Below are 27,579 nucleotides of genomic sequence, written 5' to 3'. Positions count from 1 at the left end.
AGCGCCAGGTTTGCACTGGCTCTGGGGAATGGAAGGAGCGAGACAAAAGGGGCTGTGCCGTGTCATTGGCCTGTCAGTGCTGCTCTCCCTAAAATGCTCAGCAGCACAGCAATTAGCACTTGTATCGCCAGACACTTGTGGTCCTTGACTGATGAGTGATGCAGCTCTTCTCCACCAAGAGAACATTTGTGTCTTTTCTGTAAGGCAGCTGAAGGTCCTCCCTGGGGTACAAGGTGCAGTCAGGCTGTATGCCCACCAGACACACGAGCTGGAGCTGTGCCAGTGCACCCTCGAGCTGCCACCCCACAGCACTGCTGCACATCTGCACAGCAAAGCTGGTCATGAGACTCACCAACAAAGTGGGTTCATTTATTGAACAGATTTCCCATGAGATTACAGCTGTCCTCCTCCTACAGTTATTTTAATCCCACTGTAGCCATATATGGAAAAGCTTTTACATATCTCCAAGGAAAACCTGCAATCTCCACCATCCCAATTGCACAAAGATATGGTGGGGCCTCACACCTCAGCAGCCCTGATGCTTGTGAATCTGACAGCGTATACATCTGAGCAAACATTTGTGCAAATAGTGCCACTGAGTGGAGCTGGATTGCTTGTGCACCTGCCCAGATACCATCAGGATGGGCTTTGCTCGTGCCTCAAGCCTTGCACACACAGGACACAGCCCTGCAGCCTGCACGGTTTGCACCTGGGGGCAAACCTGGGCTGGGGGCCTTCCCACAGGCCAGAGCATGTGGCAGCAGGCCTGGGTTTGTTGTGCTGCCCAGCAGCTCCAGCGAGGAGCTTTGCTGGGTGGTGGAGCAGAGCCAGTTGGACTGTCCCCTGCACTGCCGTAGGAGCCCAGCACGGCTGGCTGTGCAGATGTGCCCACCCCCGTGGGGATCCAGGCACACAGCCACCAGCAGCAATCTGGAGCAGCACAGGCTGCTGCACTGGCCATCCCTAGCCTGGCAGCTCAGCCTCCTCAGGGAACCACAGGGATGCCCACGGGCACCAGCCCCACCACGTGGCAGGGTCTACCTGAGAACAGTGGCTGGGGGGACTGATGGAACCACTGGAAGTTCTGTGACTGCTCTTCTGCCACCGTTTTATATTTAAACAACAGCAAAAATTCTGTCAGTGACAGCCCCCTACATGGTGGGGAATTTAGAAGTGCAGAGATGAGCGTTGAGAGGAAGAGGCTGAGAAGAGCAGAGCAGACACCCAAGCCTGGCACAGAGAGTGGGAATGTGCATCCCCCCGTGGCTCCTGGGCCACCGGAGACTGTGGGCACCTGGAAAAGCCTCCAGGTTCAGGCACCGCTTGGCCAGCTGCAGTGTGATGTGGAAACATGCTTGTATTTCTGTGATTGCTGTAGTAACTAAGGTGAGCTGCAACTCCAATACACAAAATGCCATGACAAGTTCCTTAAAATATCATTATGTGAAACTGACTATTTTCCTAATCCATTTTTGTCAGCTGTGTTCAGCTTTAGAGACATGCACTTTATATCATGTACTCCCAGCTCAAAGGGCATTTTTAAAAGGTTGTTAAAAGCCTATTGAAACAATTTTAACATAGTTTATAGTTTATGCCTACTTCCATACCATGTCATAGCATATATTTTCATTACTTCTTTCAGAAAAATAATTTCTATATATGCCTGGGTGACAAGGACTAATGCAGGTTGCAGATGAAACTGTGCTCTGTGTAGGTCTGGAAATGCTAAAATGGCCTCTAGTTTCAAACGAGCAGGAGAGGATTTACAGCTCTGAAAAATACCAGGAGACAGAAATTTGACAGCCAAAGGAAAAGTGGTGTTAGGAGAGGCAGCCCGATGGGGTCTGCACAAGCAGTGACCAGCTCTGGAGCTCTGCTGGAGGTGGGAAGCCTTCAAGCAAGGCAAACCTCCTAAGAAATGCAGAGGACCCCCAAACAGCAATGCTGCTCCTCCTAAAATGCACATTCCTAGCAGAACATTGAAGCTGTACCACCAAGATATGATGAGGCTGGATTTACTAAAAGCAAAGCAGAGAAAAAGCCCATGGAAGATGCAGTTTGCTCTACCAGCAGCAGTGTTCTATGTTGTCTCACAAATGAGGGGTGTCCTTGCACATTTCCTGGGCAATTATCCACAAAGACCATTAATAAGGAGTTCTTAATACCTGCAGGCTTTTCTTATGCATAAATGAGATATCACCTGATTTTACAAAATCACAAACAGTGGTCTCAAGCCTTCAAGTGTTGACACGAAGAATGAACCAAAACCACAGATGACACCACCACAATGGTTTGCAGCCATAATGCAATACACAGGAAAAAACATCATTATAAAATGTAATATACAGCTACAGATTTTTGCAAGTAACACAAAGTGCAAGTGCAATGATATTTTTATATGTTTTATTTGCATGCATTAGCTGGGAGAAGTTATGCTTTAAAAATCCTCCACAGCTGTATAATGCGGTTCTAACACTTAAATTTCTGCGTAGTCTTATGCCTAGGCGCCAGTGCTACTCTTTGGCTTCATTGCCTGTCTACCTGAGCACAGGCACACTGTGCCATGGTGACCCTAGGCTGGAGAGTGCCCGAGGCACCCCCTTGCAGTTTGCTGCATGGTCTGGCAGCTGCCACCGCCAGGGAGGTCACCAGCAGTGCCCGAGCGAGTGGCACCGATGGGAGGTGCCCAGAGCTGCACCCACCCTGTGCTGGGCAGCCTCTGGCACCCTGCAGCCTCAGCACCCACCTCCAGCAGGGAGGGTGCAATGCTGCTGCCACCACCCCAGCTCTCGCCACTGCAGTTTGGGACATCTGGCACAGGAGATGCTGGGAATGAATGGGGTGTGCAGAGCAAAATCTGGTGGGGTGAGGCGTGGACACTGTCTCTCCCAATGTCTTTGAGGTTCTTGACATGGTTTCCCACCACCTCCTCCTGGAGAAACTGGTAGGAGGAAAAGTGGGCTCACAGCAGCCTTCAGAAATTCAGCAAAGACAAATGCAAAGTCTGGGAAAACAGAATCCAGGAGTGCATCCCACGGTGGGATCAGCCTGGCTGGGAAGCAGGGTCTGTTGAAGGGGCCCTGAGGGTGCTGGGGGACACCAAACTCAGTGAGAATGAGCAGTGTGCTGCTGTGGCCCAGCAGGACGCTGGGCTGCATCCACAGAGGAGTTGCCAACACAGAGAGAGAAGTCATTGCCATAGTGGCCTCAGCATCTGGAATGCTGTGCTCACTTTTGGACAGCCCTGTGCCAAACAGATGTGGACAGGCTGGAGAAGGGCCACAGAGATGAACCAAGGGCTGGGTAGCTGCCATAAGAGCAGAGGCTGAATGATCTGAGTTTGTTCAGCCTTAGGAAAAGCAGGCTTAGAGGAGACCTTATGGTCACATCCCACTTGTAAAAGTGTGCCTGCAAAGAAAATGAAGACTCCCTTTTTTACAAGGAACCACATGGAAAAGATATGGAGTAATGGGTGCAAGTGAGTCCCGGGGAGATTCCAGCTGGACGCACAAAGAAAATTATTTGCAATGAGAGCAAGCAGCCACTGGAATAACCTCTGCAGGGAAGAGCTGGATTCCTCAGTGCTGGGCACTCCTAGGATTTGGCCAGGCTGGGTATTGGACTGTCTCATCTAGACCATGCTTTTGCCAATAAAGCTTGGACCAGACAGTGCTTGAGGCCCCTTCCAGCCTGGTGTTCTAGGATTCTGCATGAAAGGTAAATGGTGACCTAACAAAAACATGCTTCTGTATATGCTTGTGTTTCATGGTTCTGCTGTAAATGTTCTGACACACTGGAGACTGAACAAAATTAATCAGGTGAGATTTTACTTTTAAGGAAAAATAGTGTAGCCCTTTTCTAATTGCTGCAATTAATTAGTGTCACCTAAACATTAATTATTTATCCTGCAGTAAACTTAGCAATCTACAGTACAACTCCCCTGATGCTGTGCTTATCACACCGAAGCCCTTATTAAGCACATGTGGGTGAATCTCCCTGCATGTATTTGTGTTATTTCAAAACCTGATTTCATTCACTGGGAGGCTGAGGGGATCACTGTTTGGGCCACATCACAGAAATTCTTGCAAAGATCTCTTGAGCCGGAGAGACAGATCTTTGCTCATTCCTGCAGCTTCACTTGAGACAAAGACTCCAGGAACATCCTCACCACACCAGCAGGTGAGGCTGACCTCTGTGCCAGTTTTTATAATCTCAATTATTTCCATTCCATCTAATGAGATAACTGCTGCAGGAAAAGAATAATTCTATATATACATTTTTTTAACTTATTTAATTTTGTATATATATAAATATATCTGGAGAAGGAGAGAGAGAGAAAAAGAGAGAGATGGCTAGATCTCAGTAAATAAATTTGGAAGACCACTGTATCCAATGTTTCCCAACAGCCAGATGTTGCAAACCAGTGGTTTCCACGACTCAGTGAGGGTGGTCTGAGGGTGAATGCCTGGCCTGGCAAAGTCTTGTCTCTCTGTGTTTGCATGGTGCCACAGGAGCCAAGGTCACAACTCTCACTGCAACTGCCAAGCTGCAGTGATGGGGAAATTTTCAAGACTTTTCATTCAATAGAAAAGCACTTGTAGACTGAAACTGAATCTTGTTCTCAAGCAGAGAGCATTTCTGAAGAACTATGTGACACAAAGCCCTACTGGGAAAATACTGAACATGTGGGTGGACCCCATCCGGAGACTTTAAAAGGAAATTTATTTTAGTTTTACAGTTCGAAATCATTTCAGCGCTTAAATAGAAATTAATCATCTTATATGGAATCATAGAATCACAAATTCAATTACATTGGAGAACTCTTCTAAGATTGTCAAGACCAGCCATTTACCCAGGTCTGCCAAGACCACCACTAGTCCATGTTCCTAAGCAGCATGTCAACAGATACTTTAAATCCCACTAGGCATGGTGACTGCACCACTGTCCTGGACAGCCTGTTTCAATGTTTGGCACCCATTTCAGTGAATAGTTTTTTCATAATATCTAATTTAAACCAGTCACAGCTGAAGGCAATTTTCTCTCACCCTGTCACAGAATCCCAGCCTGCTTTGGGTTGGAAGGGACCTTAAAGCTCATCTCATTCCACCTTCCACTGTCCCACGTTGTTCCAAGCCCCACTGTCCAGCCTGGCCTTGGGCAGTGCCAGGGATGCAGGGGCAGCCCCAGCTGCTCTGGGCACCTGTGCCAGGGCCTGCCCACCCTGCCAGGGAACAATTCCTTCCCAAGGTCCCATCTAACTCTGCTCTCTGTGAGTCTGAAGACATCACCCCCTATGCTGTTATCTATCTATCTATCTATCTATCTATCTATCTATCTATCTATCTATCTATCTATCTATCTATCTATCTATCTATCATCTACACTTAGAAGTATTTGAAGGTAAAGAAGCCATCACTCCTCATGACTAACCAAGCCTGGGCAAGCACCAGTCTGTCCTCACCCACCAGCTACTCCTGCTATTTATGTAAAAGACAAAAACTTTTCCTTTAGAAAGTTTTACGGAATCTTTGAGAGGTTCATTATTATTTTTCACGGTTTCACTTCCCCGTCTCTTTTTGACTTTATTCTCTTTAGAAAGGAAGGAAGCACACTGAGGATGCACACTGCCTAAAATGTTTCTTCCTTACACACAATACACATGTGTCTACATAAACATTTACATGTAGCCATGTGTTCTTCACAGAAACATGCAGAACCATGTCCATTTCCCCACATCCCAGCCAAAGGCAGCCCAGATGGCAAGACAAAACTACACAGGATTCACAAAAATTACTGGATTGCACTACTGTACTTTTAGGTAAAATCTATGAAAGAGACCTTTTTTAAGAAAGGAAAAGGAAAAGGAAAAGGAAAAGGAAAAGGAAAAGGAAAAGGAAAAGGAAAAAAGAAAAAAAAGAGAAAAAGAAAAAAAGAAAAAAAGAAAAAAAGAAAAAAAGAAAAAAAGAGAAAAAGAAAACTTGTAACATGTGACTCTGCTACAGCTGCAAAAGAGGGTGGTCAGGGGCTTGGACAGGGGGCTGCTAACTCCCCCAGTAGGAGCTGAGGGGTCCCTGCACTGTCTTCCATGCCAGTTTTCCTCTCCCGGCAGTACTGTGGCAAGCAATGACTGAAGGTCTGCTCAGTCACCAGCACTGGGATTCCCTGGGAGCACGCTGCTGGCACCCTGTACCTGCATCACTGCCCAGCTGCCCACCTGCACCAGCCGAGCCTCTCAAGCACCATGGAATCCCTGTCATGCCCTGCGCCCGACCCTCAGGGAGGCAGCCTGTGTGCCAGGGCTGCCCACCAGCTCCAACGCCTCCTTTCGCCGCTGGAATGTGGGCACCAGTTGTTACCATAACACACTCAATTGTTCTCAGCAGTGCTCCAGCAAATAAAGCCATTAATTACAGCCTTTCCCTCAGCCGCTGTTGGCTGGAGCAGCAATCAATGTGCAACCCCTCATTGCCTGCTCTCGGGGAGCAGAGACAGATGCCATAAAAATGATGCGCAGCCCGCGCGAGCGCCGCCGGCTCTGCGCCCGGAGCGGCCGCCACGCTGCTCTGACACGCGATGCCATATTTATTTGGCCTGCACAGCCGTGGGGGAAGGCATGCCATTAGGCGATTATTTTTATCTTATAACGTCAATTTACTTATACTGATTGGCTTCCTGCCGCCAAATATCAATTAAATTGCAAATGCCTGCTGAAGCTTATTTTATGTCTCTTTTCACTCATTTCCCTTCTCTTTCTTTCTTTCTTTCTTTCTTTCTTTCTTTCTTTCTTTCTTTCTTTCTTTCTTTGATTTTCTTTCTTTCTTTCTTTCTTTCTTTCTTTCTTTCTTTCTTTCTTTCTTTCTTTCTTTCTTTCTTTCTTTCTTTCTTTCTTTCTTTCTTTTTCTTTCTTTCTTTCTTTCTTTCTTTCTTTCTTTCTTTCTTTCTTTCTTTCTTTCTTTCTTTCTTTCTTTCTTTCTTTCTTTCTTTCTTTCTTTCTTTCTTTCTTTCTTTCTTTCTTTCTTTCTTTCTTTCTTTCTTTCTTTCTTTTTCTTTCTTTCTTCCTTTCGTTTTCTTTCTTTCTCTCTCTCTCCCCCCTTCTTTTTCTTAGAGGGAGAGAGAGAGAGGGAGAGAGAACCAGAGAACCCTATGTTCAAACATAATTTAGTTTATTTCCCTTTCCATATCTCAAAGGAAAATCTATATCTCCCCCTGGAAGGCCATTTGCCCTCTGTTATTGGGAGCTGAGGTATCACAGCAGTGGGCAATTTGTTTCAGCCGACTATCGCCAGCCCATCAGGACTCCTCAGACCTCTGCCATTTCAATGCAATTTTATCTGGTATTTCCATTTATGATTTGTTTTTAACAGCTGCCAGTACCCACCAGATGAATGGGTTTCAGATCCCACGGAGTGTGCCCACCCCTTCCTGCCACAGCCACCTCCTGTCCCAAGATGTTTATCATCTTGCTGATGCAGCTTTCTGCTTGTCCCACTGTCAGAGACCTTGTTAGCTCAGGCCGCTGCCCCCTGACAGCTGTGTCTCAGGAGGTGACAGGGTGGCCAGAGCTGCCAGAGACTGTAAGCTGTACCCATGACAAAGCTGCACAGTGGGCACTCACACACGGTGAGCACTGGGAGCAGGAACCTCTCCAGGGGCTGCAGGTGGGCTCACCTTACTTTGTCACGGCCATGGGGGCGGCACCTGTGCACACCCACTCCCAGGCAGCACTCGGGGGAAGTCTAACCCAGACACGGGGCCTGCTGGCCCCTGCACCAAGGCAATGTGCTAGACATCACACTCTCACTGCTGCGACCTTCCAGAGCCCATGGAGAGCTCTGCCACAAGGCCCCAGAGCATCACACTTCACAGGCAAACACACACCCCATCACAGTGTCTAGAGCACCTCTGCCCATGCCTGCAGGGAGAGAGAAAGGGAATGGGACCACATTACACTGATGGGGCTGGAAGGCTTGAGGTGAGCATCACTGATCAAATCAAATATCTCTGGCAGGCAGAGACCAACAGCAGCACTGAGAATTGGAGGGGGACCAAGAAGGGTAAAGAACAGTTGAAATGCAACCAGGATGGAAAGAAGAATGCAGCCACAAATGAAGAACCCTCAGGTGCAGACCACACCTAACCCAGCAGCACACTGCCTCTGGCTTCCCAGAGTGCATGGGTTCACCAAGGGAAAAAACAGATCCCAAGTCCAAGAAAACTCATCTACAGCCTCTCCAGATGCAGAGGCAGCCTTTCTGCCTTCACCTGTGCTGTGCTCACACCCTGGGCCCTTGAGTGGGTGCAGAGGAAGGGGCATGCAGGGGCACAGCATGAGAGCACACACATTGCCACACGTGCACCTTCATCCAGCCAAGCACTGAACACATTGTAATCTCCTATCAGCCAAGTCCTACCTCTTACAACTGCCTGAAATGAGTCAAAAAATTCTTTGGCAATTTAGAAAAATGCAGGTGAGTCTATTCTGAGCTTGCCAGGTATCAGGGTGATTGTCACATCATTGCCAGTTATCTTCACAACAAGGTTTTGGACCTTTTTGTAAAGGTTTAGCAAGGTTTAAAAACCTGGGCCCATGTGTTTGAACACTGCAGTCAGAGAGCAAGAGAACAAAAGGTGAGGAATGCACCAATGTGCACATACACACCTGCAACTGCATCTTCAGTTAAAACACACATACTCTGTATGTGTATGTACACATAGTGACCATTTATATTCCATCTGTCCATCTATATAGCTATTACCTGTGCAGAGATGTTCATAAAGAAAAAATCAAGGGTACTAGAAAAGACCTCTTCACCCTTGGCAGTGTTGATTATTGACCGGTTCATTCAGTTCCTGATGGAGATAGTGTGATTGCCTGGAATGTACCTTGCAGGCTTCTAAACTGAAGGCTCCAGAATCAATTTTGTGGTAACTGGTTAGATGTGACCAGCTTACAAACTCAGCATGGGTGTCAGGAAGCAAATTCAAGTAGCGCCATTACTGTTTTTAAATATCAGGGGTGAGGAAAGGCTTCTGGTTGGGCAAGTCACAGGACAGAGCAGAGATTGACAATTTTGACACGTTTTCATCTCCAAGGGGACAAACAGGTACACAGCAGGTCATGGCTGGTGGTGCAAAATGATGCTGAAGCTCACAGCTTGCAAGGGAAGATTTGTGACTCCTGGAGTGAGGACAGTGCCAACAGCTTCCGCTGAGTGAGACTGGCTTGGCTGGAGATGCCCAATTGCTCTGCTGTCTGAGAGGTCCACTCTTCCTGGTGGCTGTGCTAAGGGCAGCCCCCAGCCTCTGCCAGCTCCCCTGGGTCTGCCCAGAGAGGGGCAGCACAGAGGATATGAGCTCCTTGGAAGGCTTGGCAAGAACTTGTCCTTGGTGGCCAGAGGCTTCTGCCCCAGTGGTGACCAGGGGAACCACACATGGACACTCCACTGCAAACAAATTTTCCACTTCTCTGAGGGGTGAAGTAGCACCAGCTTCATTCACACTCTGGAGTCAAATCATCAACTCAACAGCTCCATTTTCATCCATAACCTCCTAAGAGAAAGCATTCTTGGGAATTTGCTTCAGCTGTGACAAGGATCTGGAAGTGCGACTCAGCATGCAGAAACAAGACCAAGGAGTTCCAGAGGTTTATTCTGATTTGACACACCAGATACTAACTTCATGTGGAACCACGACAGATTCCAGCATCCCCACACCCTGATATCCTTCTTTGGAGTAAACTGGCTCTGTAAGGTGCTGTGGTGCTCAAACCATCAGGTACCAAGAGCTGCTGCAACAAGTAACATGTAGGTGAAAGAGAGGGAGAACAGGTAAACTGAACAGTGACACAAATTTAAAACTCGAAGACACACATCTAAACTGTTCCAAAACAATCTTCCTTGGATTCAGGCATGCCTATAATTACGTTCCTCCCATCTCTGAGCACTCGTTGCATTTCTGGGCCACTCCCCATTGCCATCCAAGGCCATGATAGATGGGGACTGTTCTTTGGGGACTGTTCTTTGTCCCCCAATTGGCACTAGGCAGAAAAGCACAGGCTCTCCTCTACCAAAAACCTTCCTCTTCCAGAAATGCCAACTCCTGTTTCCTCCTGCCTGAGAGAAAATCAGTGTGAGAATGGGGAGAGGATGGGAAGGTGCTCGTTCTCAAGGAACCAACTGGAAACCCAAGGAATCAGAGAAGAAAAAACTGCTGCATGACTATTTCTTATTAGTTGACGTTCAGACAAAAAAAGTCAGGCACTGTCAAGCATGAAATCTTGTTGGGACAATAGAGATGGAATTGCTACTGCTGACAGCAATGTTTACAAGGGCATGATGCGTCGATGCTGCACAGCATGAAACCAGCAGCCCCATCTAGCTCTGTGAATTGTAACAAGAGGCAAAAATATCCCATTTGGGACAGATAGGAGTTATACCACCAAAAACAACCTCTCAGGTGTAAAATCCATTACAGGTGGATGGAAGGAAATGCAGAGGAGCCCAGTTGGCACAGCAGGAGGCTCCTGAGTGCTCTGCAGCCAAAGCACATAGCAAACATTGTCTCTGAGAGATGACTTGCCTGTGGGTTTGAGGGCTTCCCATCACCTTCAGCCAAGAAAAGGTGGGAAAAAGGGGGCAGGACTGTGCTCCTCACACTGTAGGCTCTGACATCCAGCCAGAAGGTATTGCTTAAGTATTTCCAGGCAACATGCAAGATATTGGACCATCTGCCTGCCTTGGGGCACTCTGAGCCCTGTTATCAGACTGCTGAGAAACCAGTACCACTTCTGCAAGGTCTGAGTTTTTTAAAAGCCTCCACTACCAAATCTGTCTAACTCAAAGGAACTGTATACAGGGCAGTGTGGCAGCTGAGTCCAACAAGCCCTAAAACTGCTAATTTGGACACCTTCCAAAGAATAGTCTGACAGTCAAATGTCCCAGGGACAGCAGGTGCAGAAAATTGCATTGCAGGGAAAGTGAACACAGAAGGATTCCCTTGACTGCAAAGTTCAACAATAATTGTTCAGAATTAAAAGGGGGGAGGCTGCAGCCTGTTTAGCCAATATAAGATATTCTGTTGTCTTCACCTGAAATGCTCAGCCACCAGGAAGCCTTTGATGTGCACACTTGTGCATCAACTGCTCACAGCTTCTCCCCTAGGGCTGTGCTTCTCTCCCTCCTGAAGCACTGAAATGCAAAAGAGGATATGTATCCTGGCCATTAGATGCAGCAGCGTGGGGGTGAGCAGTGCCCACTCCAGCAGAGCTCTGTGACAGCTCATCAGGCAAAACCCAGCAGCCCAGCAGTTACTGCAGCATCAAAGGGAAATGAGGCTCTGCTGTGTGAGATGGCCACCACTCAACAAAAGCTGTTCTTACAGATGTTTCCTCACTGTAAGTTTGCTTTCTTCATATTTTCTTGACTAAAAGTTGATGTGAATCATGTAAAGCACCTGAAAGAAGAACCTTGTGATGGCATCGTTCCCACAAAAGCAGCACCCTACAGACCTTGTCTCCTCTGCTAATCAGCATCTCTGAAGTCCTGATCTAGAGGAAGGTGTCCCTGCCCAAAGCAGGGGGGTCAGACTAGATGGCCTTTAGAGATGGCCTCCCAAACCAAACCATTCTGTGATTCTATCATTCCAGGTCCTATGAGGGACATATTTTTCCTGCTTCTGCGACATTTTGCAAGATGTCAGAGAACCATAATGACAGGCTGCAGGAAGTTTCTAAACAAATAAGGTGCTGATGGTGGATGCACATCCCTACTCAGTCTGCGACCAAAGAAAACCAGACAGCAGCTGATGCAGTCTACAGATGTTTCACTGCAGCCAGCACCCCATTACAGAGCTACAGGGAAGCAAGCAGTTTTATGAAGATGGAGTGTCCATGTGATCAGAAAACCATCACATTTCACTGATGTTGGTACTGGACAGAATTTCAATACCCAACCTCCACCGTAGACATCTTTTTTGCCATGCTCAAATCAGCCAGATCAGTGCCCAGCTGACAGGAGATTTTAACAGGATTTCCTTTCAATATAAGACATCTCAGCCAAGAATCCTTGGTTCCTAACCTCCACCTGCAATATGGATCTGCAGGAGCAAAGGATAATCAGTCTCCAGCTAGAGCTATTACCTTACAGGAATTATCATAGGTATATATTGACTACAAATATCTCTTAGCAGAATCTCAGATGAGATAAAACATTGGCAAGCTCCACACTCACATCTCACAGTCATCTGAAGAGAAGACATTGTTTGCTTTCAGAGGACCAGCTGCTCTTTGCATCTCTGAAGTCGTGGGCACCATCGTGTGGAAAGTCACTGCTCCAGAAGGAGCAGCCCACAAGACCAAGGAAGAAGCTCTGGAGGCACCTCCCTAAGGCTCATGAAGGAAATGGAGACAACAAAGGCCACGGATCTGAAACTAACTCCCAGCTCAAGAAAAGTTGCTCCAGCATTATAGGTGGAGTGCAGTGGCATGAGTGTACCCCTGTCATGACAGAAGAGCTGGAGTACAGAGAAACAGACCTCAGACCACTTGGGGCAGACTGCACAGAACTACACACAAAACAGAAAGGGTCTAGCTGAGTATCTGATTGAATACCAGGTGTAGCTGATGGTTCCTGCCCATGGCAGGGGGCTGGAATGAGGTGTCCTCTGAGGGTCCTTCCCACTCAAACCATTCTGTGATTCTGTGACTGTATGGATGTGAAATGGGGAAATAAGCTGAAATCAGTCTTGTTGCAGGAGTTCAGCAAAACACCGGTGCAATACTTCATCTATCAGACACTCGTAAGTCCTACTGGAGCAGGTAGGGACACCCATCTCTAGATTCTCCCAATTAGGACTGATTTTCCTATCTGTAAAGTCTTCTCAAGTAAAAAAAGAATAAAAAGAGGGATTTGGCTTTTTGCAGCACATCTGGGTGCACCTAAAATACATCTTTTGGTGTTGCTGATGGTGGCTGGTGCTGCTGTGCCTGAGCTGCTGGGTGCCCAGAGCCCCAGAGAGACACTGGGCAGGCAGAGGCTGCCCGTGCTCCAGGAGGTGCAGGCCATGCACACAGCCCGAGCACCAGGGGCTGATGGCACGTTCCTGTGCCCTGCACATGCTTCAGCCAGTGTGTGACTGCTGAGAAGCACATCTTCCCCTGTGCCCATCTTCATATATCTTCATATATCTTCATATCCTCCCCTGTGCCCATCTGCTGTCCCATGGCAGAGCAAGCCCTGACCCGAGGTTCGTGCTTCAGCACAAGACTCAGCAAGGAAACCACCACCTCCTGTAAGCACCACAGCTCTCCCTGAGCTCTGCCATACCCATCACTATGCCAGGACAAACTCCTAAAGGGGCTCTTCTCAAGGGCTGGCACATCCAGGAAGTACAGACAGCCCGCAGGTATGAATCCAATACTCCTGCAGACAGGTATGTCCAGCTATTTATATAATTAGCTAAAACCTACACCAAGTGACTGCAAAATGCAGTCACCAAGCCTGATGCAAATCATCCCCATTGGGACTATTCTGCAAATACCAGGAGAGGGCAAAATGGGCAGGATTCAACCAACACTGCACAACCACCTCTAGCAATGCAAAGGCCTCAATGTGAAGAACACACACAAAGGACATGCCAGGCAAAAACGGACCTGGAGAGAGCTGCATGTCTCAGGACACCTCCCTTTTCTGCCTCTCCCTGCTTTTGCTCTGAATGCTCACGGGGAACCTCGCAACCGGCAACAACAGCAATTACAGCTCACAATATTAACTCCAGAGCTTCCCAAAGCACCAACACAAAGTGGTTTTCCACTATCATTCAGGATTTCACAAGGCTCTCGTTTCAGTCAAGGAAATAATTCTGATTTTAAAATTCCAGTAAGCTTGAATTGCTTGAACCAACTACGACAGCAGCGAATCTGAGTCCCTACATGGCAATCCTGGTGCTAGGGCGGCACTTTGTGGGAAGGCAGCTGACCTGACACTACCTGCAGAACTCTTTACTTCTTCCCTAGGGGCAGAACCACACTTGGGGGGTGTAGGGAGACCCTGGCCTAGGCACACCCTTGCCCTGGTGGTCACCCCACCTTACAAATGGAACAAGGCAATGGAAAACCCATTACTGCTTTGGACACAGAGAAAGCCTGACACAGAAACACATGATGCTTGGAGAGCTCCTGATATGACAGAGTTGCCAAATCATGTACCTTATGCTCTGGGGCCGGACCTTTTGTGTAGGAATAGTGCCCTGCCTCTTTCCAGCCACCACCTGTGACTGGCCAAATCTCTCTTCCAGGGTGAACGAGGCTGAGACACTGCAGCTCCTCTAAGCTCCCCTCATCCCAAACACGTTTGAAAATCAAGCATTTGTTTTAACAGTGCAGACATATGCTGACCCAAGGGACACTGATGTACAGGCAAGGAAAAAGGGGAAAATCCAGCATCACACATGATCTGATGTGTGTGACCCTCCTCTCACAGAAGCACCTTGTTCAAGAGTGGCACGTGAAGGAAACTAACCACCAAAGAGCCAAACAATCTTTTCTTGATTTTGTTCTTCAGACCTCTCAGAAACCCCTGCCATAATTTAAAAAATAGAGTACTAATTGTGAAAGTTTTTGAGTAATATGATTTACCCTTTGTAAAGCAAAACTTTCGTCACCTCTCTGTTTATACATATATGTGGCAGATGCATTACAGGCACACAGATACATATATGTATTGTGACTGCACCTCAGCATTTCCTCCTCTCTGGATTCTACTGATTCCTTGATGAATGAGAATTATTCATCTTGCTCATGACTTTTCTACTTATTTTATATTAGCATTTATAACAAACATCCATCAAAACTGACAAGTCCTGCTTTTCCACAAAACTGCTTCTTCTTTCAAAAATGCATTTCTATGAAAGAATCCTGGCCAGCCCCAGCACTGGCACCATCAGGATGATCTGACAAGTCACCTACCCCTAAACTGAATTTCAGCTAAATTTATATGAAGAGGTTGTTCCTTGAAAAGCATCTAGCAGTTGACAGCTCCTGATGAGAACAGCTGGAGCTACAGCAGGGCTGTAAGGAGTGGTGGAAGTCTGGGCTTTTCATTAACACAGCTCTGAGAAAATCCCTGCTCCACTGAAGCCAGTCGCAAACTGGCAGGGCTTCACCTCAGAGCCAGAGGAGAGCTCTCTGGAAAACAGGGGCCCCGGGGACCACATTAGGAGAGAAGTGACAAACATGCTTGATGTGCACACCAGACAGCTGGTAACCTGCGTGCTCAGAGAGGGCAGCTGTGCTGGCAGGGAGTTTTCCTGTGCTGAGCTGCGAACAGGTGAGCATCACTGATGGCCGGGGCAGGACCAGCCCATCCCTCAAACCCCTCAGACACGAGGCACAGGGACAACCCCACCTGCAAACAGCTGCCCACCAGGCACTGCCCTCCAGCCAGCCGTGGTCATGTGCACAGGGCTCCCACAGAGGCCCTGAGCTGGCAGCAGAGCCCTGAGCCCAGGGATGCAGGCAAACCCTGTGAGTCCAGAGCCCTGAGCCCAGGGATGCAGGCAAACCCCGTGTCCAGAGCCCCGAGCCCAGGGCTGCAGGCAAACCCTGTGTCCAGAGCCCTGAGCCCAGGGATGCAGGCAAACCCCGTGTCCAGAGCCCTGAGCCCAGGGATGCAGGCAAACCCCATGTCCAGAGCCCTGAGCCCAGGGATGCAGGCAAACCCCGTGTCCAGAGCCCTGAGCCCAGGGATGCAGGCAAACCCCGTGTCCAGAGCCCCGAGCCCAGGGCTGCAGGCAAACCCCATGTCCAGAGCCCTGAGCCCAGGGATGCAGGCAAACCCCGTGTCCAGAGCCCTGAGCCCAAGGATGCAGGCAAACCCCGTGTCCAGAGCCCTGAGCCCAAGGATGCAGGCAAACCCCGTGTCCAGCCTGCCCGAGATCAGGGATGCAGGCAAACCCCGTGTCCAGAGCCCTGAGATCAGGGATGCAGGCAAACCCCGTGTCCAGAGCCCTGAGCCCAGGGATGCAGGCAAACCCCGTGTCCAGAGCCCCAAGCTCAGGGATGCAGGCAAACCCCGTGTCCAGAGCCCCAAGCTCAGGGATGCAGGCAAACCCCGTGTCCAGCGCCCCGAGATCAGGGATGTAGGCAAACCCCGTGTCCAGAGCCCCGAGCTCAGGGATGCAGGCAAACCCTGTGTCCAGAGCCCTGAGCCCAGGGATGCAGGCAAACCCCGTGTCCAGAGCCCTGAGCCCAGGGATGCAGGCAAACCCTGTGTCCAGCCTGCCCTGAGCCCAGGGATGCAGGCAAACCCCATGTCCAGAGCCCCGAGAACAGGGATGCAGGCAAACCCCGTGTCCAGAGCCCCGAGAACAGGGATGCAGGCAAACCCCATGTCCAGAGCCCCAAGCTCAGGGATGGATGTAGGCAAACCCTGTGTCCAGAGCCCCGAGCTCAGGGATGCAGGCAAACCCTGTGTCCAGCCTGCCCGAGCTCAGGGATGCAGGCAAACCCTGTGTCCAGAGCCCTGAGCCCAAGGATGCAGGCAAACCCCCTGTCCAGAGCCCTGAGCCCAAGGATGCAGGCAAACCCTGTGTCCAGAGCCCTGAGCCCAGGGATGCAGGCAAACCCCGTGTCCAGAGCCCTGAGCCCAGGGATGCAGGCAGCAGCAGAGCCCCGAGATCAGGGATGCAGGCAAACCCCGTGTCCAGAGCCCTGAGCCCAAGGATGCAGGCAAACCCCGTGTCCAGAGCCCTGAGCCCAGGGATGCAGGCAGCAGCAGAGCCCCGAGATCAGGGATGCAGGCAAACCCTGTGTCCAGAGCCCCGAGATCAGGGCTGCAGGCAAACCCCGTGTCCAGAGCCCTGAGCCCAGGGATGCAGGCAAACCCCGTGTCCAGAGCCCTGAGCCCAGGGATGCAGGCAAACCCTGTGTCCAGAGCCCCAAGCTCAGGGATGTAGGCAAACCCCGTGTCCAGAGCCCCGAGCTCAGGGATGCAGGCAAACCCTGTGTCCATAGCCCTGAGCCCAGGGATGCAGGCAAACCCCGTGTCCAGAGCCCTGAGCCCAGGGATGCAGGCAAACCCTGTGTCCAGCCTGCCCTGAGCCCAGGGATGCAGGCAAACCCCATGTCCAGAGCCCCGAGAACAGGGATGCAGGCAAACCCCGTGTCCAGAGCCCCGAGAACAGGGATGCAGGCAAACCCCATGTCCAGAGCCCCAAGCTCAGGGATGGATGTAGGCAAACCCTGTGTCCAGAGCCCCGAGCTCAGGGATGCAGGCAAACCCTGTGTCCAGCCTGCCCGAGCTCAGGGATGCAGGCAAACCCTGTGTCCAGAGCCCTGAGCCCAAGGATGCAGGCAAACCCCCTGTCCAGAGCCCTGAGCCCAAGGATGCAGGCAAACCCCGTGTCTAGAGCCCTGAGCCCAGGGATGCAGGCAGCAGCAGAGCCCCGAGATCAGGGATGCAGGCAAACCCTGTGTCCAGAGCCCCGAGATCAGGGCTGCAGGCAAACCCCGTGTCCAGAGCCCTGAGCCCAGGGATGCAGGCAAACCCCGTGTCCAGAGCCCCGAGCTCAGGGATGCAGGCAAACCCTGTGTCCAGAGCCCCAAGCTCAGGGATGCAGGCAAACCCCATGTCCAGAGCCCCGAGATCAGGGATGCAGGCAAACCCCGTGTCCAGCGCCCCGAGATCAGGGATGCAGGCAAACCCCGTGTCCAGAGCCCCAAGCCCAAGGATGCAGGCAAACCCCGTGTCCAGAGCCCCGAGCTCAGGGATGCAGGCAAACCCCGTGTCCAGAGCCCCAAGCCCAAGGATGCAGGCAGCAGCAGAGCCCCGAGCTCAGGGATGCAGGCAAACCCCATGTCCAGAGCCCTGAGCCCAGGGATGCAGGCAAACCCTGTGTCCAGAGCCCCGAGCTCAGGGATGCAGGCAAACCCTGTGTCCAGAGCCCTGAGCCCAGGGATGCAGGCAAACCCCATGTCCAGAGCCCTGAGCCCAAGGATGCAGGCAAACCCCGTGTCCAGAGCCCTGAGCCCAGGGATGCAGGCAAACTCCGTGTCCAGAGCCCCAAGCTCAGGGATGTAGGCAAACCCTGTGTCCAGAGCCCCGAGCTCAGGGATGCAGGCAAATCCCGTGTCCAGAGCCCTGAGCCCAAGGATGCAGGCAAACCCCGTGTCCAGAGCCCCGAGATCAGGGATGCAGGCAAACCCCGTGTCCAGAGCCCTGAGCCCAAGGATGCAGGCAAACCCTGTGTCCAGAGCCCCGAGATCAGGGATGCAGGCAAACCCTGTGTCCAGCCTGCCCGAGCCCAGGGATGCAGGCAAACCCCGTGTCCAGAGCCCCGAGATCAGGGATGCAGGCAAACCCCGTGTCCAGAGCCCTGAGCCCAAGGATGCAGGCAGCAGCAGAGCCCCGAGCTCAGGGATGCAGCAGAGCTCAGGCAAGCCCCCTGTCCAGCCTGCCAGGGCGCCACAAGGGAGCTGGGGCTCACACTGACAGTGAAGAACATGGAATGCTCCCCTGTCCGACAGAACTGAAGGTTGCACGAGGAGGATCTCAGCCCACAGGCTCGATCACCTGGCTCGGCAGAGCCTGGAATTTCCCTCCCCAGAATTCTGTCCTGCCTGAGCACAGCTCAGGCAAACACTTTGCTCTCAAACATCAGAACAGCTCCAGTTGGAGGCTGAAATGGCTTTTTGTTTAATTTCTGTGAATTTAGACATGCAGAACTTTTTCAGAAACTGAGGCTACATTATTTTAATGCTGCTATAGTGGAGATCTGACCTGACCTATATTTTTTTTTCCCTAGAATTTCATGAGAAATGAAATTTCAAGGAGAAATCCTGTGCCAGCTGAGCTGCTCCTGTTAATGTCTGGGATGGCTGGATCAGCATCAGTGAGCCCCCAGATGCAGGGTGGTTCTTGGAACGCTCAAGGGCTTAATTCTTAAATTAAACTCCTCCTTCAGACACTCACAAGCACCTACGTGTGACACCATCACTGCTAGTGTCAAACCACCAGCATGGCCAGAGCCTGCTGCCATGTCAGCACATTCAGGATGGACCATGTAAGGTACACAAAAGGCAAGCAAAAGCTGAAAGAGAACTACAATTGTTCTCAGAAATTATGTCCAAGAACTGAAAAATTAGCTTCCAATGAAATGTTAAAAAAAAATAAAACTTCCCCCAAAAGTAGATTGCTTTGGATATAGCATAGATGAAGCCATCATTGCAATGTAATAGCAAAGCCCACATCAAACCCTATTTAAAATGATGATGTCAGTGTCTGCGTGGTGAGGGAAAACCATTTCTTCTGAAGACATAAAGAAATAATGGGACAAATAGCCCAAGTCACTGTGCAACCCAGGGAATGGAACCCTGAACGCAAAGGACAGTCTACATCAGCAGGAGAAATTCAGATCAGTACTTGCCAGCCCTGCAGAGCCTCACACCCTTCAGAAGCTTCATCTCACTGTAGTGCCTGCACTCATTCCTTGGGGTAAAACAGCTCCAGTGAGTAAGTGCTGTTGAAGTGGGGCCAGAAGTCATTAAAGGGAACCCCAGCACTTCCTGAGGACTCTGAAGAGTGTTTCTTTCTCTTTCACCTCCGTGTGGGCTTGGACGTCTCCACTTGTTTAACCTGACTGCAGTACAGAGTGAGTTTTTTGATTTTTATGTATTTTCCCACTGCCTCTTTTCAGCTATTGCTGACTCAGCAGTGGGATTTTGCATCCCAGGCGCTCCAAGTAGGCATCTCCCCACAGAGCCTGGAGGCCTGGTCAGCCCCTTTCTATTCCCTTGGGGAATTCTCTCCATGTGTCCCTTCCTACTCACCACTGCCCAGACTGACACTTCACTCTTTTGATGTAAAAATCACCTGCAGTTTATATTGGCAGGTGATTTTTTTCCCTCCAAAACCTCCTGCATTTTTCCCCTCAGTGTTTGTCTGCTTTAACTCTTTCCCTTGCAGTTAAGATTCCCAAAGGGTTCAATCCTTTGCACATCACTTGCATGGTGCAGAAGACCCCAAGAAATAGGGTCCAGGATACCATCAGCCCCCAACACCATCAGGCCCTGGTCACTGTCTGAAGTGAGCTGAATAAGAGGGACTTATGTCAGCACTGGACCTCATCAGTGGCTAATTTGTGCACTGAACCCCATCACCTGCTGATGCTGAGAGTGTGGGCAGGCAGTACAAACACGTCTGTGGGCTCTGTCACCATTCACACTCCTAGGCCAGCACCATGACCCCTCATTCAGCAAGGCCTCTCTGATGGGGATGCCCCACCGCCCCGAGACAAAAGTGCCTAAACCAACTCAAGGAACCACAAAGAATAATAAATTTTAGGTGGGTAGAGCACCCATCCCTTCCCAGGAGGGGACAGGGCTTTTACAGCAGAGCAGATGCTCACTAGAGGTGTCCTGGGATGAGCAGGGAGCACAGAGAGGCAGCACTGACTGCCAGGGACAGGGGTGTCTGAGTGGACACGGGAATCCTGCCTTCCAGCCCTCAGAGACCAATGATTCTGGCATTTGAATGAGTAGTATTTCTAGTACCAGGGTACCTACAGTAAGATCTACTTTACCTTTATGAAAATTTGGAAAGCCATAGCTGGAAAGGGGCATTTACACACTCCTGACTAGCTTCATGGCTGGCAGGCCTCTCCTCATAGCCCTGGGCCCTCCAGGGAGCTGCAGGTTGGCACAGCTCTCACCACCCAGGGCTTTGCCATGGCACAGAGCTCCGTGATGAGGTGGGAGCTCTCTGCTGTCACAGACAAGACACTGGGGCCATGAGGGCAGAACAGACACATGTTTGTGTCCACCAAAGGGAGGCAGAGCAGCTGGATGCCCCCAAACACTATCCACATACACACACTGCAATTCATGGCACAACTGCAGACAGGCACAGAGATGTGAATGTCACACCTGACTGTTCTGGAAAAAGCTTAGCACCAGCTGTGGTTCTGGTGTTCAACTTTTAAAGTGGACTTCAGCCAAAAGCAGAAAAAAGTACTTTACAAGCCTTTCCAGGAGCCTCCTGGAGTTGATACCTTGGTGCATTGTCCCTTGACCACAAGAGGAGATGACGGAAGAACCTGGCAGCACTTACTCCATGTTAGGCTCTCTTTGGAGGCCACTGACCCTCTCATGCAGTCTCCAAGACATTTGTGCTCACAGCCCTTCAAGCCTCTGCCTAGCTGTGAGTGTATTTTCTTATTCCTGTCCCTCTGGGAAAACACAGCTCATGGGCCTTGTTATGGAGGAAAGACACAAAATACAGAAACACTCACTTGTGCAGAGTGGTATGCTTTGCTTTTCTCTGTCTCTCTATCACTGACATGTCACTGACTTGGTGAGCTCTTGTCCACCTTTGTCAGTGCCAAGCACTTCTCCAGCTGATCTCCACAGTGGCCGTGGTGCTGGTGTCATTGGAAATATCCCTGTATTATATCCCATATCAGCTTCCATGCACTGGCCAGCCCTGCTTGGAACCCAGACATGCCTAACCCAGGGCATCCCTTCCTGAAAACACAGTGACTGCAGAATGGGATGGTTCTGCAATGTCTTACAGACGCTGTGTGTAATCCTTCATGGGCAATCCACCATCGTGTGCAATCCTTCTCATTTCCTTCTCATTTCTGTTAGTGTCCCTGCCCCTCTTGGAGCCCTATTCTCCCAGACAGAAGGCTGTGACCCAAACACCTGCGAGCATATCTGTGATTAAAGGCATTTCTCAAAGAGTTCAGTCAAGGGAAGAAAGCACCAGCACTTACATCATCACACCAGACGCTGACAGCAATGTTGGATTAAGATGATAATAATAATATAATGATAATGATAATGCTGGTGAGAATGGAAACAAAACACAACAACTGGTACAAGTGGAAGTTTCCTGCCACACTGCTTTCAATTCCCCAAATTCCTCCACTGCTGGGAAGTCTCTGTTAAGACTGAATGTTAGATTCTCTGCAGCTCTTGGCTGCACGTATGCAGATCTGCCTAACCTCTCCCGCAGCAAGGAGCAGACACTTGCACCCTGAGTGGCACTTTGTTGAGGATGCCCTGCTGAAATTGGGCAGATCAGGCCACAGACAGTTTGCTTATGGTTGCACAGAGCCTTTTGAATCAGCTGCACCTAGAAAAGGGGAACACGCAGCCCAGCTGGTCTAGCACAGCCCACGTCCTCGAGAGGAAGCAGGTTTCCCTCTGTGCCACCATGGCTGCACCTGAGCTGAGCAGTGAGGGGCCCCTCTGTGCCAACCCTGCATTACCTGACACGGGCTGAAAGGTGCCAGCTTGCACGTTGCAGCATTGTGCCGCGGCAGTGATAGCCCTGGAGTGGGATTTTGGTTTTGTGTTTCTTTTTGCTATGAGTTGGACTTTGGTGATCCTTGTGGGTTCCTTTCTGGTCAGGGTATTCTGTGATTTTAGCCACAGCAGGATGGGCCACATGACACTTGTGCCCATTGTCAGTCTCTATTTTAATAGCCTACAGGTAATGTTAGGGGCATGACAGAGTCCTGGACTTCCAGAGAAACTACTGTATGCAAACAGATGTCAGACTGACTTAGCTGCTGTTAATGCTCACCTGCTGCACCTATTACCTGTTGGTATTGAGGGCTTCTGCACATTTCTGTGTCAGAAGTGAAGCACAAGCATACTTCTGGCAGGTCAGGCACTCCTACCCTGACACAACCTGAAGCAATTGCTCCAAAAAGGCATTTTTGCCCTGTGGGAAACAGTGCTTTGCATAAGGCAAGGGGGAGCCAGAAGAGTGGAGATTCTTGTAAGTGCTCCAACTCTGCTCATAGGCTCACCAGCAGCCAGTCTCATCTCTCTGCAAGAGTGCAGGATCAAGATTCTTCCTCCAGCCCCAGGCCAGCCCTGACAGCATCCCCAGCTGCAGCAGAGCACAGACAGCAGCTGCCTGCACTGAAGGCAGAATTTGTGTCCAGGCATGGCCAGGCTGAGCAGCTCAGGCCTGCTGACACCGGCAGGCAGAGGGCTCTGCACAGGGTGCAGCATCACTACACCCAGCATGCAGGTGCCAGCACCACCCCACATCCTCCCCTTGCCCTGTGAACCCTCTTGGCGAGGGCCAGCAGGCACAGCAAGGTTCCCACAGAGCACAGGCTCCTTGAGATGCCAGAGTCCTTTGCTGGAGGGGTGTCACTCTCCCACTGAGGCAGGTGCAGCACACAAGGACATCCAGGTGAGAAGCACATCCCATGCCTCAGGCCTGCATTCTTGCTGCAGCATCCCTCTCAGCTGGCATGGCACAAACACAGCAGTTGTTGTGCTTGCTCTTGGGCATGAGCCCTTCTGACACCTCTTCCACACCTGCACAGCTCTGCAGGATGGAGACCAGGGCTAGCAAAGGGAGGAGTGAAGGGAGAAGGAGGGTTGGCCCTTCTTCCCTCATCATCCTCGGTGAATCCCCCAGAGCACTTATGGCCCAGCAACCTCTCTTGTCCCCAAAACAGGTCCTGACCCCAGTCTCCTATGCACCCACCTGTGGACAAAAGTGTCTTTTGCTCTTTTCTCAGTGCTCGACAAGGATTGTTTAGCCCCACTTCAGCAAGCTCTGACTTTCAGACAGGAGATGCTCAGCATTTCCAAAATGTGTCAGGTGTCCATCCTGAAATCAGCGCTGCTCACCTGAGCAGCTGCTGCTGGTGCAGTGAAACCAGCCCCTACACACAGGCTGGCTGTCAGCGCCGGATGGAGCACTCAGCTTGCTCTGACCAGGGCTCTTGCTGCCCTAAAAGCAGACCCTGCTGAGAGCAGGCACCCCATCGTGGTCACTCTGTGTACTCCTGCTGCCCATCAGCACCTCTGCAACCCTCCCTGAGGTGTACGGCTGGGCAAACCTGCCCCCAGTGCACCTGAGGAGGCAACTGGCAGGCAGGGCAGCGAGGTGCTGCCCGGCATCCTCCACTGCTGAGGCTGCAGCAGCTGCCTGGTCTCACTGCAGGACAGCCTGCTCCTCATGCCAGTCTCCAGTAGCATGTCCTTTAACCAAAAGTGAAAGCAACTGATCCCCCACCAAGGCACATCTGCTCCAAGTCCCTATTACAACAGGGGAAAAAATGACACCTTCAGCTATAAAAACCAATAAAGACTGTCTGATTTGGTTTGCCCCTGTTGCTATCCAGCAAGCTCCCCACTGGGTTACATACTGGTGACATCTGCTAATAAAATGTCACGAGTGAGGAGAACAAAACTGATTACTGAATTATATCAAGTGCTCAGTGCAGCTGGAAGGCCAAGTCCCTCGCACCTCAGCCCCAGGCCGAGGGCAGCCAGGACACGTGTACAGCCCTGCACAGCCAGTGGCTCCAGGAACGTGTGCTGGGAGGCAGAGCAGCAGGCACTCACCTTCCAGCAGCTACAGACAAAGGACACAGTGCCGGGGGTCTCTGGGGAGAGCGCCTCCCCAAAGTCAGGAAATGGCTAAATTAGCTCTGCCACCTGGGCACCCACGTCGTCATACAGGCCAGACTCAGGTGACATGCTTCTCCCCCTTATATCAGAGGAATGTGTAGCAGGTACAGAGCCTTGGGACTCCTCCACGAGCACAATGCCCCCACCCAGACCCATCCAGAAGGACCCTGTGGTCAGCAGGACAGGGAGGGTGCTATGGATGCTCCTGGGGCTCCCCACTAACAGACAAAGATGTTGGAGTACCTGACTGTGCCTCTCCAAACCTGCAGCCCTGAGCCTATTACAAAAGCAGTTTAAGCAGCCTGCTGAGGACAGCATTATCGTCCAGCCCAGGAGCTCAAACCCCATGACTCATCCTGCCAAACTGAGGGGGGTTGCTTCAGCAATCACATGCACATTTCTGAATGTGAACTGAGAAAAGCTGAGAAGGTTCTCAGCTCCTCTGGAACTGCTTTTGCTTTTCAAGGAAACACTTAATCCTTTTCTCTGCAGTTAAAGCAGTGTCTTCTGACAGACACCCAAAAAATGTCTCTGTGGCAGAGGAGCCATGTGGCATCAGTACAGACTGTCTCCTGACCTGGCTGATAAAACATAAAACTTCTACCCTACCTGCTTTAATGCATATATTTAACTATGCATTTATAACCTGGATTTGGAAAAAAAAAAAAAAAAAAAAAAAAACAGGTGTATAATCACAGAGTTAAGTAAAAATAGTAAATTTAGCAGGAACCTGAGCACAAAGAGCTTTATACTTCCACCATCAAATTAGTTCCCATGTGGCTGACATTGGCCCCCCAGCCTCTTGCAGTTTTTCTCCTGGTTCAGTAAATCTGGGTCTACTCTGCAACCTGATCATGTGTTTCACTAAAGGATGCACTGGCACGTGACCCTGTTTGCACAGCTCAGGCACCAGGCTGCTGATTTTAGCTGTGTGTCCCCCAGGGGATGGGGGTGGGTTGGGGGTGCCACTGCAGCTTCAGCTCCTCCAGGAGGGTTTGGGCAGCAAGGGGCAGGGGGGCAGTGCAGGGATCTGGACCTGCTCTGCTTGCAGGGCACTGCTGGACCTGCACCAGCAGCAGGAGCTGAGGAACGTGGATGCTCCTCAGCAAGAGGCTGATTCAGCAGGAAAGGCACCCCTCCTCACATGCCCTCTGCATCCTCAGCTGAGACAGCCCCACTGCAGTTCTGGTGTCCCCTCTGCTATACAAATTGTGTCCACAGCCATGGCCTCAGCTTCTCTATGTAGGTTCTTCCAAAATGAAAGTAATGCTTTAAACTAAAGGTACTTTAAAAAGACACCAGCAGAGAATTTCTCCTCTTGCGCCTTCCACTCCACCTCTGGTGCCTTTCTGTCCAAAACATTGTTTTCAGGAGGATGCAGAACAAAACATACACTCTGTGGATCTGAGGAGTGTATCAGCAATATCCAACCCCAACTGGACTGTGCTCACTCCCACCCTTCAAGACTGACAAATGTCCCTGGTGAAGCAAGTCCCGGGAGAAGCAGCACAGCCGATGTCTATGCAGTTAATTTTCTGTCACTTTGCAGATATTTCCTATTTCAGGCAGCCACAGAGTCAACACAGCTGTCTCTCTTCCCCTGTTTACTGGCAGGAGGGAAAAGTTCCACGGTGTGGAGGAAGGCCTGGCTCCAAACTGACACGCTGCCATAGCCTTCCAAAACACCTGGAGAAGCCCCTGCTCCCGGCCACCGGGTCACTGGGATGGTGCCCGGCTTGTCTGTGACCTCGGCAAAGTCCAAACGGCACTGCAGGGGATGCCCAGAGCCCCATCACAGCACAGCCCCCCAGCACCCAGCCCTGCCCAGCCCCGTGCTGAGCAGCAGGCACTCCCCAAACCCGGCTCCTGCTACCTTCGTCCCGCTTGCGCTTGTTGCTCTCGGTGCCGGGCGAGGCGATGCCCAGGATCCCGCTGATGGAGTAGGACGAGCCAGCAGAGTCAGTGCTCACGGAGGACACCTGGGTGACTGATCCTGTGGAGGCTGCAAGGCAAGGACAGGCCGTCAGTCACCAGCTCACCACTGGCCCCGTGGCGTGAAGGAGGCGGGCTGGGGCTCAGCTGGCCATCGTGGCCCCTCCAGCTCAGGAAGAGCCCTCACCCATCCCTGCCATGCCCATCCACCCCAGCAGCATGCCACAGCAGCCCAGTGCAGGGGTGGCAGGAGAGGCATGGCCAGCCTTGCCCCATCACAAGGGGTTGGGTCTGTGTGCTGAGGGACAGGAGATGCTTTTCCTCAGCAGTCAGGCACCCCATCTCACACAAGGCTCAGTGCAAAACCTCATTGCCTGGGACAGCAGAGGCCTTCCAGTGACACAGCAGCCCAGCAAGGTGGGCAGAGCTTGCTGGGAGCACAGTCATGCAGAGAGAGGAGCTGCCACAAGAGGGTACCCGGGACAGGAGCCTCCTGGGAGCAGGGCACCCTGCACCTGCTGCTGCACTGTGCTGTCTGCATCCTGTCAGACCACACCACTAACCTCTGGCCATGGAGACCCTGCACGGCTGCAGCTGCCTAAGGATGGATGGCTGAAAGACCCTGAGGTTCCCAGAAAAATGACCCAAATCCACTTTGCTTTGGAAGAGCCCTCAGAAAAGGATCCTGTTTGTGTCCAGCAAGGGCAGTCACTCAAGGGCAGTGTGGATGTGCCAAACTGCACAGCAAACACTGCCCTCGTTATGCAGTGAGTGTCCAAGGCTTCACAGGAGCACCCCCATCACCTCCATCAGCTTACAGGCTGAGCCTGTCCTGCCACGCCCCTGCACCCTAGAAGCCACCACAGACCCCATGGACAGGATGGGTCACACATGTGGGACCACACCAAAGACCTCCAGACAGGACTCACACAGAGCGAACCCATATCAGGAATCCATGCTCCCTCTATCAACTCCAAGCCCTGAGAAAAAAGATTTTTCTTCTCTGTTCTTGACTTTTTCAAGAAGCGAAACACTTAAGCCACCACAGTGAGATAAAAGGAGCTTTTCTTCCCCAAGATTGTTTTGGCATTTTCTGGAGAGAAAGGCTAAGGGCGCAGGGTCAACAGCATGACTCCTCTGACAAGCTGAAATAGTGCAGGCTGCTCTGCACCTCCACTCCCTTTCTCCCAGTGCCAGCACACCCTTGCCAA

General features: G+C 51.0%; 1 protein-coding gene across 5 annotated transcripts in view; it reads right to left on the bottom strand.

Annotated features, from left to right (window-relative positions):
- Positions 1-27,579, bottom strand: part of PAX5 (paired box 5) — a 135,300-nt gene that overhangs the window by 90,506 nt on the left and 17,215 nt on the right. For 4 of the 5 annotated variants that reach the window (XM_036403263.2, XM_036403265.1, XM_036403261.2 and 1 more), the window contains exon 5: positions 26,310-26,438. The exons of the other annotated variant lie outside the window; for it this stretch is intronic. In XM_036403263.2, the coding sequence (XP_036259156.1) occupies positions 26,310-26,438 (129 nt within the window). The remainder of the gene's footprint in view (positions 1-26,309; positions 26,439-27,579) is intronic. 5 annotated transcript variants of the gene reach the window in all.

The sequence above is a fragment of the Molothrus ater genome, chromosome Z (genome assembly GCF_012460135.2).
Source record: "Molothrus ater isolate BHLD 08-10-18 breed brown headed cowbird chromosome Z, BPBGC_Mater_1.1, whole genome shotgun sequence".
Lineage (NCBI taxonomy): Eukaryota > Metazoa > Chordata > Aves > Passeriformes > Icteridae > Molothrus > Molothrus ater.
This window is presented reverse-complemented; position numbering and strand designations above follow the sequence as displayed.